This window comes from Apteryx rowi, unplaced genomic scaffold (genome assembly GCF_003343035.1).
Source record: "Apteryx rowi isolate R43461 unplaced genomic scaffold, aptRow1 scaffold_39, whole genome shotgun sequence".
NCBI classification, from domain to species: domain Eukaryota; kingdom Metazoa; phylum Chordata; class Aves; order Apterygiformes; family Apterygidae; genus Apteryx; species Apteryx rowi.
Window position 1 is genome coordinate 1,574,371 of NW_020450418.1, and position 13,570 is coordinate 1,587,940.

Here is a 13,570-nt window from a genome sequence, read left to right on the forward strand (position 1 = left end):
ACTATCTCTTTTCACTACTTTTTCGTAAAGGCAAGGCCTGCTGCTATTAAAACTGTCTTGAATAAAAAGTTGAAGCCAGTAGGGAAATATTTGCTTCATCAGTACTAACAGTTGTTTAAGCTACTTCAGGTATCAATATGCACGTTATGACTTTCACACCAGTTTACTCACTTTATTGACTTTACTGCAGGAACGAGCAGGACCAGTCTCCACGTAGATCAACAAGCAATATAATTATCACTGCTTAAACGTGCAGCTCCATCTTCTAAAGCTGATTGCAAATGCAGTTTAGTTTGTTAAGATCCTTTATTCTTCAGTTTTATGACTACAATATACAAAAATGGCCAGTTTCTCAGTCAATGTGAACAGGGCCACGTCAGGGGTCGGATGAGAGCAGCCAGCGTTTTGACAGAAACAGGCCAGATCCAAGGACTGTAATTTCGCATCTACTGCCACAAGGTACTAGAAATCAGGCCCCTCTGATCTCTTAGTGATACGGTGCTTCTCCAACTTGCTAGCGAGTTTATCAGCAAATGAGGCACTGCCTAGGATGTCTCTGCCAACATGTCTATGACAGTCCAGCCATTGAGCTGGTCTCCATCTTAACACATTTATTTTTTGCCATTAAGTTATTACGACATAAGAATTGAAATGAAGAATTGGAATGAAGGATTTTCAGGATAAAAGGGAGTTGACAACTCTCTGACATGTGTGGGATTGCACCTGCTGAACCCCCTGTGCCCATTTTGCACGCTGCAGACTATAACTATTGGCATCTGCACACATAAATGCAAAAATGGGTAGCAGGCATGAAAACATGGTCTGTAATTCACAGTGACTGCTGCTTTAAACTTTGAACTACGAATATTTGTCTCCCAAAGCGGTCCTCATTAACCCGTTCTCCTCCTTCCACCGATTTGCTAGGAAGAGAAGCAAGTTGTTGCTACGCCAGCAGTGTCCCTCGCGGGGCTGCGCCGAGCTGCTTACCTTCTTGGTGATGGTCTCCGGGGGCACGTCGCGCCGCCCCAGCGGGTAGGGGGTCCACTGGCCGCTCGCCGAAACCTCCTCCTGCCCGTTGTCTAGGATGCTGCTCTGCTGCGACGGGGTCTATTGCGGAAAGGGGACGGCACCCTTTAGTCACTTGACAGAGCGTGACAGAAAATTCTCTCTGCACATTTATTCTAGTAATCAACCCAGTTAAACTGCAACACACTACTGTTAAAAAGGAAATCATCTTAAATTTTATGGTATTTTGTTAACATGTAATCATATTGCCATGAGACTCTCTGCAAATAAGAGATCTTTAGAGAAATGATGAGAATAATGAATGATGAGAGAAAAGAGAAAATTAATTTAGTATGAATCCTTACTTTCAGAACAACAAATCTTGGCCAAAGTTACATATTTAACCTTGTAGTCTGCCATTAATCATTTGAATTAGAACTTTTTTACTGGTCATTCAATTATCAAAAACTTTTTACTAAATACTTGCCATCAATATTAAATTATATGCTTACATTTTCTTTATAAAATGTTCCTTAATGACAATATTGAAGTTTTGACTACCATACCTTGAGCTGTGCTCTATGTTACACTGGGCTGTATACTTTTTATAGACCTCTCTCTCTAGGATATGACTGTTTTTGTTCTACTGAAGTTAACAGGATATCACCTGTTAACCAGTAACTAAACGCTTTCCTGAGTATGAATGGACATAACACACATTTAATGTTTCCTGAATGAGTATTATACTTTTGTTACTCTTTTCTGCTTTTCTCTCCTTTTGGACACATTTCTTCTTTGTCAGATTTTTCACAGGTTATTTTACTCATTGTTTTCAGTAGTTTTGAGGGCACTTTTTGTGCCAGTCTTTTCAAAATGTCAATTTTATAATACYGCTCACAGCACTTATCACTATAACGTGCTTATTCAGTTAACTGCTTATTCAGTTTTAATTAATGGTCATCTTGCAAAGAAAAAAAAAGTGTCTATTTTTTCTCCTCCATCATTCAATATCTTCTTCAACTTAGGAAAAAAAAATCATGAAACACTTCTTTAGATGACTGAAGAACAAACGCAACTGTGGCTTTGAAATATTAAAGCTGATAACTGGTCAGTTAAGGACTTTTTTTAACAAGCTTAAAAATGCTTTAAAACTAAGGATCAGTAAATTGTGATTTAACTCAAATTCCTCAGTGGTTAAGTAAAAATGTTCACCCCTAATTATTTGAAATCTAAAAAACCTGCCATTCTAATTCTCTCATCATTCAAAAAGTGCTCCAAAAAAATCAGGAAAGATGTGCTATTTCTTAAATTAAAAAAATTACTCCATACATATCCCCTGTCGAAAATACAAGACTTCCCCTTAGAGCTTTCTTTACACATAATAAAAAGGGAAAAACGAGACCGACCTCGGCACCTTCTCCATAGGTTCTCTCTCACCACCCAGCAGCCACCAGACCACGTCTGACCCGGCAGCGCTGCTGCCGGCACTCCGACAGCACAAACCTCCCCAAAGCCGGCAAACGCGGGCGCACGACTACGGCCTGACACGGCGCCCGCGCACCTCGCCGCACGCAGACCGAGCGGGACAGCTGGCCCTGGGGCTGCACTGCGTCCCGCTCATCCAAGGGCGAGGACAGGGGCCCGCTCCGGGCCCGCTCTGGGAGCTTTTTGCCTTCGCAGGCTCACGCATGAGCCACGCCATCCTGTCTGCTGCCTCCTGCCTGCCTGCCGTCCCCGCGTAACCCTCGCCCAAGCAAGGCGGACCTCATCTGAGATCACGCAGCAAAGAACTCCAAAAATCAAAATGTACCACTGCAAAATTTCTTCTCAGAGGAGTAATAAAAAAAAAACTGGAAAAGAAAGCACATCTTGCGATGTGAGTCATCCCTTCCAGTCTCACCCACGGGCTGAAATGCCCACGGCTGTGCTGGAAATCTGGCCGCCTCCCTGTGAGAAGAATTTACAAAACACATTATGTGCTCGCAGCCATCCAGAGACATAGGGAGCATGTGGAGGCAGCTTCCTAAGGGGCTTCTGCTTTCCCTCCGAAAGGGATACACTTTGCGAAACGCTGATTATTAGTAGAGGAAGATGGTGCTGCACTTCTGAGACTGAAGTTCACCAATGCACAGGGTTTTAAAAGAATTCTGACACGGATGATAAAAGCTGAAAGCGTTCTTCTGCGAAGCGTTTCTTTTGTCCCTGCAGARAACGCCGTGCCATTTTTACAAGCGACTGACTAAGCTGTAGAGGTGAGTTGACACTCAAGAAGAAAGAAGAAAAAATACAGAGAGTGCTTATTGCTGAATAGAAAAGGACAATTCTGTGATAACAGGGGTTTCTTTTCATTTTCTGCAGTAAAATGGATTAGTCTGCTCACAATATTATTCATTTGCAGAGCTTGGACAGACTGCAGACCCGTAAAAATTACATATCTATTACGTCTAGGTAAAAAAATGAAAACCAGCAGTTAAAACATGTTACAGATGGAGTAGACTCAATGTAATAACCGTTCTCAGTCTAAGTAATTGTCACAGTTGGTTTTCTGAGCTTCCGCTGGACAATTAGCCCTCACTTACTCCTCTGAATCCAGGTCACGATAAAGAGAAAGAAGAAGTATAATATTAAACTGCTGTGGCCTGCATTCATCGAGAAACGCAAAATCTTCCAGAACATGTGAAGGAATAAAATTAAGCAATTCTACACATTCAAATTATTTGATCAGCAATAATTTCTCCCTCGCTTTCCAACCTGCACAGTACACAAATACACCCCTTTCATGCACCTTAACAGCAGATTTTACATGGATACGTAGCAATGATATGCTGGTGAACTTTAAAGCAGAGTAATTCGCGTAAGACCACACCCAGGACCACGTCATCCTAAACATACCCTCGGATATCCATATTAGAACCCATYGTCATTTATACCCTAAATTTTTTGAAGTAATATGCAATACCTTATTCCTACATGTGTGCATGGAAACAGCGACACTGTTTGGAGTTAAGGTCAAACGGACATCTCACACGGACTTGTGACAAGAATTATCACATATACAAACCAACAGACATTCTTGGAAAGAAAATACAGTATGACCAACACTGGAAAGCTGCCTGTGTCCACACAAACACACATCTACACGTAGGACGTGACCCAGATGCCATTAACCGAGCAGCGATGGAGACACACACACTGATATCGGGACCTGTTAACTCCGTGGGGAGCTGGAACAGGAGAGGGAAATGCCGTTAGCAGAATAAGGAAAGTGAGTTACAGCAGGAGAAACCTGACACTGATGTGTGCGTGTGCGCGCGTGTGCTGTTACACTATCCCAGCTTTGCTCGGAAATCCAGTACACTGTGCGTACGCCTAGAGTGGCGAACTAAGCAGCGCTCAGGCTYGTCCCGCGGCCAACGTGCCCAACCTGGCCACGCTGCTGCCCCTGAACCCTCTCGTCCTCCTGGCCGGGTGGCACCTAACCCCTTCCGCCAGGCCCCGACGCTGCCTGCAGGGAGCTTCTGGCCGGTGCCGCGGCCTGAGCCGTGGYGGGAAGGCCCTGGGAGAGTGCCAGCCGCCCGGGCCAAAGCCCCGCCGGAGGCCGCTCCAGCCATTACCAGCACAGACGACCACGTGTCAGAGCCGGGATCGGCGCCCCGTCACTGTTTAATTACTCACAGAGAGGCAGCTCATTTGCACCAACAGCCAAACGGGTCTTACAGATGCTAACGCGCTAAGACACGTAGCAACACTTGTATCTTACAGCAGTCAGCCGTCCCGCTGACGTTACACACCATCCACGTAACAAGACTGCTTGCAATCATATGGCAAACGGGTTCCTCTTGCGACTCCAGGGTGGCCACACGCGACGTGGAATGAGAGAAGAATCTTAGCAATGTTCCTCTCTCGCTTGCTATACCTGCTTTTCCCATCACACATTTATTTATTTAAGTATTTATATATGTATGTACGTGTCAACAATATATCATTAACAGCTGTGAAATAAACATYAAAAAATGAAAAAAAAAATTCCTGTCTTTCTATATGCACTATTCACAACAAAAATTTTAAATTATTTTAGGTATAGTAGGTACGTACCCAAAGCTTATCAGACATTACAGCATACCCAAATTAACGTTCAAATGTGTAAATCCCTGTCTCTTGGAGCCTATTCAAATGCATCTTAAACATTTCTACATTAATTTTTCTAAGAGTAAAAAGTCACAACACAAAATGTGTCCTCCAGTTCCATACACAGATTATATCATTGGGAAATATAATGATCACATCAGTCTATATATAACACAAGAGCAGAAAGCAGTAATGACAGCCATGTAAGCTATTTAATCCAAAAAGCAAGGTTATTGACTAGGAAAGCTATTTTACTATCATCTTTGCTTTTTGGATTGCATGTATTGTATAAGCATGAAGAATAGGCAAAGCTAAACCAGGAAAAAGCAAGGAGTATTAATTTATTTTGTAAGGCTGGTATATGCTGGCTATCCCATACTTACTTTCGGTAGAGGTAGCTCTTGAAGCATTTGGTTTTCAAATTTAGATTTAGTCTGCAAGTTTAAAGTCATGCTTCTGCCGGCATGCATTGCTGAAAACCCTCCAGAGTGCAGCATGCCAAGGCTAACTGTGTTGTGTTTGTAAGCAGCGGTCTGAGTAGAGGAAACAACCACGTGACAGGATATGAACACACATGCTCATTGAATTAAGTATCACACATATATGGTTAATTTCACAAAGTTTTAGTTTAAGCAAACAAACAGTACCAAGAAATAAATAGCTTTTTGACGCATGCACTGGGTCAGACGGAAGCAAATACATTGCTACTTATACATAGAACGGATACCATAAAAAAGACTTCAACGCTGACAGCAAATGAAATACGTCGTTATCTGTAGTCTGAAATCTGCAGTGTACAACATGGTACAAGTCTTTATTTTGCAAATATGGCCAAACTTTGGTATGTCTGCACAACCATGGACGGGCCAGGAAGCGTATATCTAGCATAAAAGGGATTCGAAGGCAGAGCAAAAAAAACCTAGGCAAGAAGAGCGCGCAGCACCTCGTGCGCCGGCAGTGCACCCCGGAGGTGCGCGCGACGGGAGGGCGGCGGCGGCGGGGGGCCGGGCTGGGCAGACGCCTAGGCCTGCGCCCCCGGCACCGCGCTGGGCCCCCGGGGCGCCACCGCTGCCGCGCAGCACCCCGGCGGCCTGACTGGCTGCACATCATCTCCCCTGGTCGGTCAAACTTCCCAGGGTTTTTCTTACGGCACGTTGCAAACTATGAATTGGCTCACTTACACCTGCAGAAAACTCTAGGAACTCAGTTTAACCAGCTAAAATCACCAGTGTCAGCTTCCCATGAATTAAAATATTTCTTAAATACATACACATTTTAAACTAAGTGCAAAGATATTTCTTAAACAAACAACATCTGGAAATACAGATTTCCACCAGAAACTTCTATACTTTGCCTGCGCTAATTTGCCTGCACTCTTCTCCAATCAGTTTTACACAACACAAGGAAAATAGCTGAAGTAAGGGAAAAGCTTCAGCCTTCAAGCCAATTGTTAACGTTTATGCATTTGATCCTTAATGATATTTTAATATGCATCATACCTGCGACCCGAAAGGTAATGAATATAATAACACCAGACTCACAAATATCTAGCATAAAATACGTATACGGACACATTTTGAAGCTAATTTATGCATTAGGCCACAGTAATTTTTTCACAGTCACTTCAGTTTATGAAGCAAACCCAGATTCATGAAGCAGGTCATTAAATAGTCAAAATCATTGCAGAAATCATGCATTATAGTGTTTATACCACACTTTGTATAGAAGGTAAATAAGCATAACTTTCTATTGCTAAAAGGAGTAATAATAATATTTCTTGTTAAAAACAGAGGCAGTGTATATTCAGTGACATTTTTTCGTAGTTAAGATATAGCTTTAAATCCCCTCCACTAACAGTGATATGAAAGTTAAAATACATTTTTTTTACTTTTTATCTGTGATTTTTTTTTCTTTTATTGCAAAGATGTATCCCGCATCTTTTAAAGCTCCCAAATCATTACCGAAAATGTGGACTTCAGCAGCATATTCACATCTGTTAATAAGGAGAGATTTTTTTTTTTTTTTAGTATTTCAGACAGCGCTGCAGTAGTTATTAAATTAGTAATGTGCACTGTGGTAAGTTACTTTTATAGAGACGCTTTATAACTCATTTACCCAAGAATCCCTAACTCCAACTGATTTTATGTGTTGACAGAAAGCTTTGCAGGCCAGCTCCTCTAACACAAAATGCAGGAATTTCATTATTGGGAATTCTGATGTTTACCACTGTACGTGCAAATAGTTTGAAATATCAAAACACACAACTAAAGGCATTAATTGCAGAGAAATGCCAAACATACCCTGTCTAACCTTCTAGCTTCTATATGTCTAAGTAGCTGTTGTCTCCAGTCAGCGGGCATTTTAGCACAGCTTTCATTTCCCTTCACAGGGGTAGGCCTTGTCTTTATATCACTGTTATCTGAAGGCTTGTCACCATAGTTACCCAAGTTATAGTCTGACGGTATCTTTTCCAGCAGAGCTGCCATTGTAGGCCTAGCTGAAACTGGCCTGGTTTGGGAGGTACCATAACTCTCTGTACTGTAGCTTCTCGCAGACAATGGCCTCCTTTGTGTAAGGTTTTTAACTGGAAAGCTTCCAGTCTGGGCTTTCACTTCTTGATATGAAGGATGTTCATCTTCATACCTGCCATTCCTTTTGAGGAACTGAGATTCAGACACTGAGATACTGCTTTGGCGCTCCACAGCTCCTCGATACGGAGGCCTGCCATACCTATCGCTTGGAGGCAGTTCATGCGGTTCATTGACTCTTCTGAACATTGACATTTCAGTGGAGCTGGCCAACGAATCTGCTCTTCTCAAAAAACCTGGCCTTGACCCCTGGCTCGCAAATGGGGCACTGATCACCTCCTCATTAACCGAAGGCTGAGAGAAGGAAAACATGTGCTCCATGGGAGGGTAGCCACGGTAGGCCCTCGGGCTGACCAAATCCTGGGTCATGTTTTTACTCTGCTGGGGGATATACTCTGGATTGTGTTGGAAAGGTGGTGGTAACCTCTTCTCTGCTGTGACTTCCACTGCTCCTTGTGGATTGAAGCTTTGGTCAAACTGATAGACCTTCTTTGTCACAGAAGACTTTTGCGGCTGCTGCACCTTAACGCTTCCGTAAGTCAGCAGCTCATCATCCAGCATTGGCACAGACTGGCTGCGAGACATGCTCAACAGGCCATGCTCCTGTCCTATAAGCTTATCTACTCTCTCATGGGTTCCTACAGTTTCACTACCAGATGCATAGTTTTCTAAAGGTATATTATAAACTTTATATGTACCAATGTCTATTTCATCAATACTTTGTGACTTCTTAAATTTATTAGTTTTTAAATCTCTCATCATTGGAGAAAGCCTTTCTGTACTCTTGCTGATCGAAATAACGCTTTTAGGTTCTGGGCGACAGTGAATATGCGAAAAGACGTTTGTGAGACTTCTGTTAGCATTTGAATCATGATATTCCCATGCTATTCCTGGAGTGAAAGTGCTAGCTATTTCAGGAGACTCTTTGACATGATCTTTCCGCTCAGGCAAAGGGCTGGTGGTGGGGGTGTTTTCCAGTTTGGAAGGAAAAGCTGTCCTGTCTTCAAAAGGACTAGGAGTTCTGGTCCAATTTTGCCAAAGATTGGGAGGAGGCACTTCAGATTCATGTGTGTTTCTGAGTGTAGGCTGTTCAAGCTCCAGAGGAATGCCAACTATTCTGTCTTGTCTAATTAACGGCCTGCGTCCATGTGCGGATGTGCTTCTAGACTTAGTGCTTAAGAGAGGGTTAGCACCAGGATTCTCCACTGTGCTCTCCTCTGCAACAAACCCTGTATTATCGTAGTGCGAACTATCATTCCAGCTGTCAGTGAAAGTGTCACTCATGGGGCGCCTGTCACTGCGCTGTGGCAGGTTTCCTGCTGGAGCAGATTCCCGCTGGCTCAGTAATGGCTTTGTTTCAAGGGGCTGAGGAAATGACTGCACCAGCCTGCAGAAATAAAACAAAATAAAACAAGATAAAATATCCTCTCTTAGAAAACATAAGCAATCATCAGACAGACATGCATATAAAGCAATTTAATATTCTCCCATCTATACTCAGGCTTCAGGATCGTACTATGAGATGGGCTCTGTATGCCACTGATCTGGCATGAATGTCTGCAGCAGTTTTTGCACTGGAGTACAGAAGCTGTAAATATATACATGAGGAAACAACAAAGTGAGTCGAAAGTCCTGGATGGCTCAATGCCTTTTGTTCATGTCAACCCACCTAAACATAACTTATTTTCCTACTTTAAAAATAGTCTTCTATAAGTGCAGTGGAAACTTTTTACTTTTTTTTTTTTTTAAAGCAACAACAAAAAAAATACAGATTTAGTTTGTGTCTGCTCTCACCACCAAGATTTTACACATCTCCAGTGAGTGGGCTTCAACCTTTGTGTTTAACGATGAGGAGCTTGTGGATTTCTTAAGATGGAACTACATTTAGGCAACCTACAGCAGGAACAGACATGGCAGGGCACCTGTTTTACAGTACATGAGTGTTTTAAGGTTACTGATGGCCAGTGCAAATCACAACAACTTCCAAGGAACTGTATTATGCTTGGAGGTCCAGGGAAAACTAAGGATCAGGGCAGAATGAATATCAATCACATAAACTCTGTTAACTGGGCTAAAATATAGCTAGCTGCAGCTCAGGATCACATGGAGCAGAATAATTGTAACTCAATTGCTAGGTGCTTCTAATGCATGGTTATACCACACAGTTGAAAAACCAGCTGTAGAATTACTGATATTTATACAGTATGAATGGGGGGCTAATTCTCTACAGCCTGGGCAGTGTATAGCTATGTACACCTCTAGAAAACTGGGGTAAAATGTTGTATTTTGATTTGAATGCCTTTATAGACAGCACACCATCACTTTGCCTCAATGCATATGACAACATAAGTCAAAAGGCAACAGGAAGCTGTGTTAAGAAACATGATCACACCTGTTCCCCCACAAAGAATTATTCACTGCTTCTTTAGCCGTTGTCTGCAAGGACCCCATTTTAACACGTGCATTGGAGGACCCTGAGGAAGCCTGGGAAGGGGAATAGTCTGAGTAAGTGCCTGAGGAAACGCTGTTATTCAGACAATGCATCTTATCTGCTTCAGATTCATCTGTCGATTCTGAAACAAAACACAGCAAAYGTTTTCAGGAGGTAGTATTTGGAAAAGGAACTCCAGAGAAATACATTTTTAAACTGATACTATGAATATAGATATACATATACATAAGTGCACAAATATGCCTGTAATATATTTTAAAATCAGACTGAAATATAAAATACCTTAAGAAACATGTGTCTTATCTATCTGCATACATTACATATGCTTTCATCTAAAAAGTCATTGTAAGTCAAGTTAGTACCTTTCTTCTCTTTACCCAGAAGAACAAGTTTGGGTGGGTACAACGGTGTCTCTGGCATGGAAGGACGAAGTTCCCCTATCCTCATCTCACTGGCAGGATGTCCATAGGCATCCTGAGGAACAGAATAATGTAGAATAAACACAGGAAACGGAATTCACTTCAAAACTGCAGCAAACAAACATTTCATAGCCTTTTTTTTTTTTTTTTTTTTTTTAACCAAGGTGAAAACACTCCAAAACACCGCCACACAGGTAGCGTGCCTAATCATGCTGATTTGTCAGCTGAAAATTCTAATTAGTTCTACAGCAATTACTTGTAATATTACCATGATGTGCTCACTTTGAAAATGTGAGCAAAACAGATGGAACTTGTAAGATGTGTCAAGGCCACATGAACATTTTTGATGAAGTCAAGTCACAAAAATGCAAAAACGCAAAAATGCTGTCAGTAGAAATAAAAAAAAATACAATAACCATTTCTTTATTGTTTCAGGACTAAGAATTCCCCATTCATTTATTTGTGGCAAAAGTCCTTCCACTTTTTCAGCTGTTCCTAAAGCTATATTAAATCAGAATGATTTTGTCTCTAAAGAGTTTTCTCCTAGCTTAAAATGATTCTGATTTCACAGACTTATCACTTAGAGTTCGGCAAATGTTAACCTTCAAAGCCTGTCCCGCACAACTGTTCTTCTGTTCCAGCCAGCAGTAAGATATATGCTGTAAATACTGTGAGTCAAAAAGTGAAAAGAAAGTGATCCAGCAGTCTTAGAAAGAGAGATTTTAAATTAGGGCACTTGAATTAGGTCATTGAAATTAAGCTTAGTCGTAGCTAGAAGAAGGGAATAAAGATACAAATAGGGTCTCAGTGCCATTTCCTAACCCATCACTGGAAGAAAGCTCAGAAATGAGAAGGATGCTAGACCTGAAGACAGGTACCTTGGAAGGAGCGGACTGGAGAAGACGCTACCCAGAGGAATGGTACAGGAACGCTCCCCTCAGGAGGGGACCTGGGAACCCCACTTTGAGGGAAGCGGATGTTAGTGCACAGGCTCCAGCAAAGGTCATGAAAAGGGAAGTGATGGAAAGGGCCACGGCACCACTGCAAAGTGGTACCAACTCCAGTGACGATCCTTGTGGGAAGGGTAAGCGAAACGCGCATAGGCTTGGGAGCCACAGGACGAGTTGTTTGTGGAAAGAGGATGAAAGCTGGGGGAGAAGAGCATCTACTAAACAAGAGGATTTTGGACAGATATTAGGAGAAAGTAAATAATTAGCACTAAAAAAGAGGGAGGAAATGGTTGGGAGAAATATATTTAAGAGAGAACTTACACTAACGGAGACCCTATGAGGATCTCTGAACCCTGACACTTTGTTGATAAAAGTACTCCAGTGATTACGGGTCACATGGTTTTGCAGAGAGAAGTCAATAAAGGAAAGAGGTGCAATATTTAAAGAAATAATTTAAATTGAAGTGAAAACAAAAACACATTATTAAAATGTAAAATACTGTACTTTAAATTCTACTTGCTTTTACTCGGAAGACAGAAACGTATGGCCATACTTTGAGAGGTTTAGGTTCCATTAACTATTTTTTAGCATAAACAGTATAAACAAAAATTTGTAGAAGCATTTGCCCCATAATTTATCCTTGAAGAATATAATTATATTTACACAGTAGATATTTAAATCTTTCTGCCTTCGGTGTAGCTATACCAAACCAGAAYACAAAGAACAGGTATCTTCACACTCCGTTTAATTAACTCCCTCAGTGCTAACACTTAAGCAAATATAGCTACACACTGACTCTTACACGGTGTAATATTTTCAAGATTTTAAACCATTTTGGTATATACAACTCCCTTGTGATATATGGTATTTCTTACATAACAGTATTGATATACATATAACTTACAGCTAACAGTGCAATAGCATTTTTCCAGTGCAGCACAATAATTTCCCCCTCAGTATAACAAACTTATCATGCAAAACCATTTTTTGAAAAATAACAAAGTGCATAGCACGCCCGAGCTGTGAAACTCTCTACTTCTGAAGCATGGGGCATGTTGAGTTTCTTGTTGTACCTCCAAGCTTTTTGTACGCTCTTCTTTCTCCTTCCTCTCTGGGATTTCCAAAGTTAATTTATAAATGTTGTCTGTATCAGACAGGTGACTCTTTTGGAATTATTTTCTCTGTCTTGAACCTAAAATCCCAGTATTGTGCCATGAGACTTCCAAATGTTAGAAGCTTAAAATAAAACTAGTTGTTGTAAGATAGGAAGAACCAGTTCATAAAACTTTTGATATCCATATTTGACATAAAATAAAAACCCGTATTCACCATTATGAGCATGATTTTAGGAAGTTTTCTCTGTCATATATTTTTTTTCATTTTAGCTCCCAGTCTTGCTATTCCAACAAAAATCAATACACTTTTCAAAGAATTATTCTGGCATTTGTTAATATGCCATGAATGTGAAAGATGTTGTAAAGTATTAAAAAAATCATATTTCATTTAATTCTTCTCTGCTTAAGAGGACCCTTGTTCTTACAAGCCAAAGAACAAAAAAGCCAAGAAAATATTATTAATAGGACAAATTTCAAGAACAAAGAAAAAGATAAATTTAATTGTATTGAGTGAGACCACATCCTCAGGACTAACCAGAGAAAGATATGGGTACAGGATAAAAAAAATATGATGAGCTGTTTCCCAAGAGATGATACATGGTTAAAGCCAGTCAAATAACTGGGAAAGAGAAAAATTGGCAATTATTCATGATGACAACACACACACAAAAACCAAATTAAAGCCTAGAGAGCTGTGTTTTTCAAAATCACCTAATACTCAGAGTCCATTTGCACAGAACGTAAAGCCTCTGAACGGAGCAGACCAGGGCTCCGGGCAGATGCGGCACACGCAGGACAGGCGGGTGCAGGACCGCTAGCAACGCATCTSTTCTAGAGGAACAATTACACGTACGAAAAGAGTTGGCCAAACTCCCGAAAGGGAGAAAGCTAGAGCAATCTGGAGAATGACGAA

At 41.3% G+C, this 13,570-nt stretch overlaps 1 protein-coding gene across 1 annotated transcript in view; it reads right to left on the reverse strand.

Annotated features, from left to right (window-relative positions):
* The window catches only part of LRRC7 (leucine rich repeat containing 7), a 114,158-nt gene that overhangs the window by 21,181 nt on the left and 79,407 nt on the right, over positions 1-13,570 (reverse strand). The window contains exons 16-20 of the mRNA XM_026074542.1: positions 10,536-10,647; positions 10,114-10,294; positions 7,434-9,108; positions 5,517-5,666; positions 988-1,107 (exon numbers count right to left, since the gene is read on the reverse strand). Coding sequence (XP_025930327.1) covers positions 988-1,107; positions 5,517-5,666; positions 7,434-9,108; positions 10,114-10,294; positions 10,536-10,647 — 2,238 coding nt within the window. The remainder of the gene's footprint in view (positions 1-987; positions 1,108-5,516; positions 5,667-7,433; positions 9,109-10,113; positions 10,295-10,535; positions 10,648-13,570) is intronic.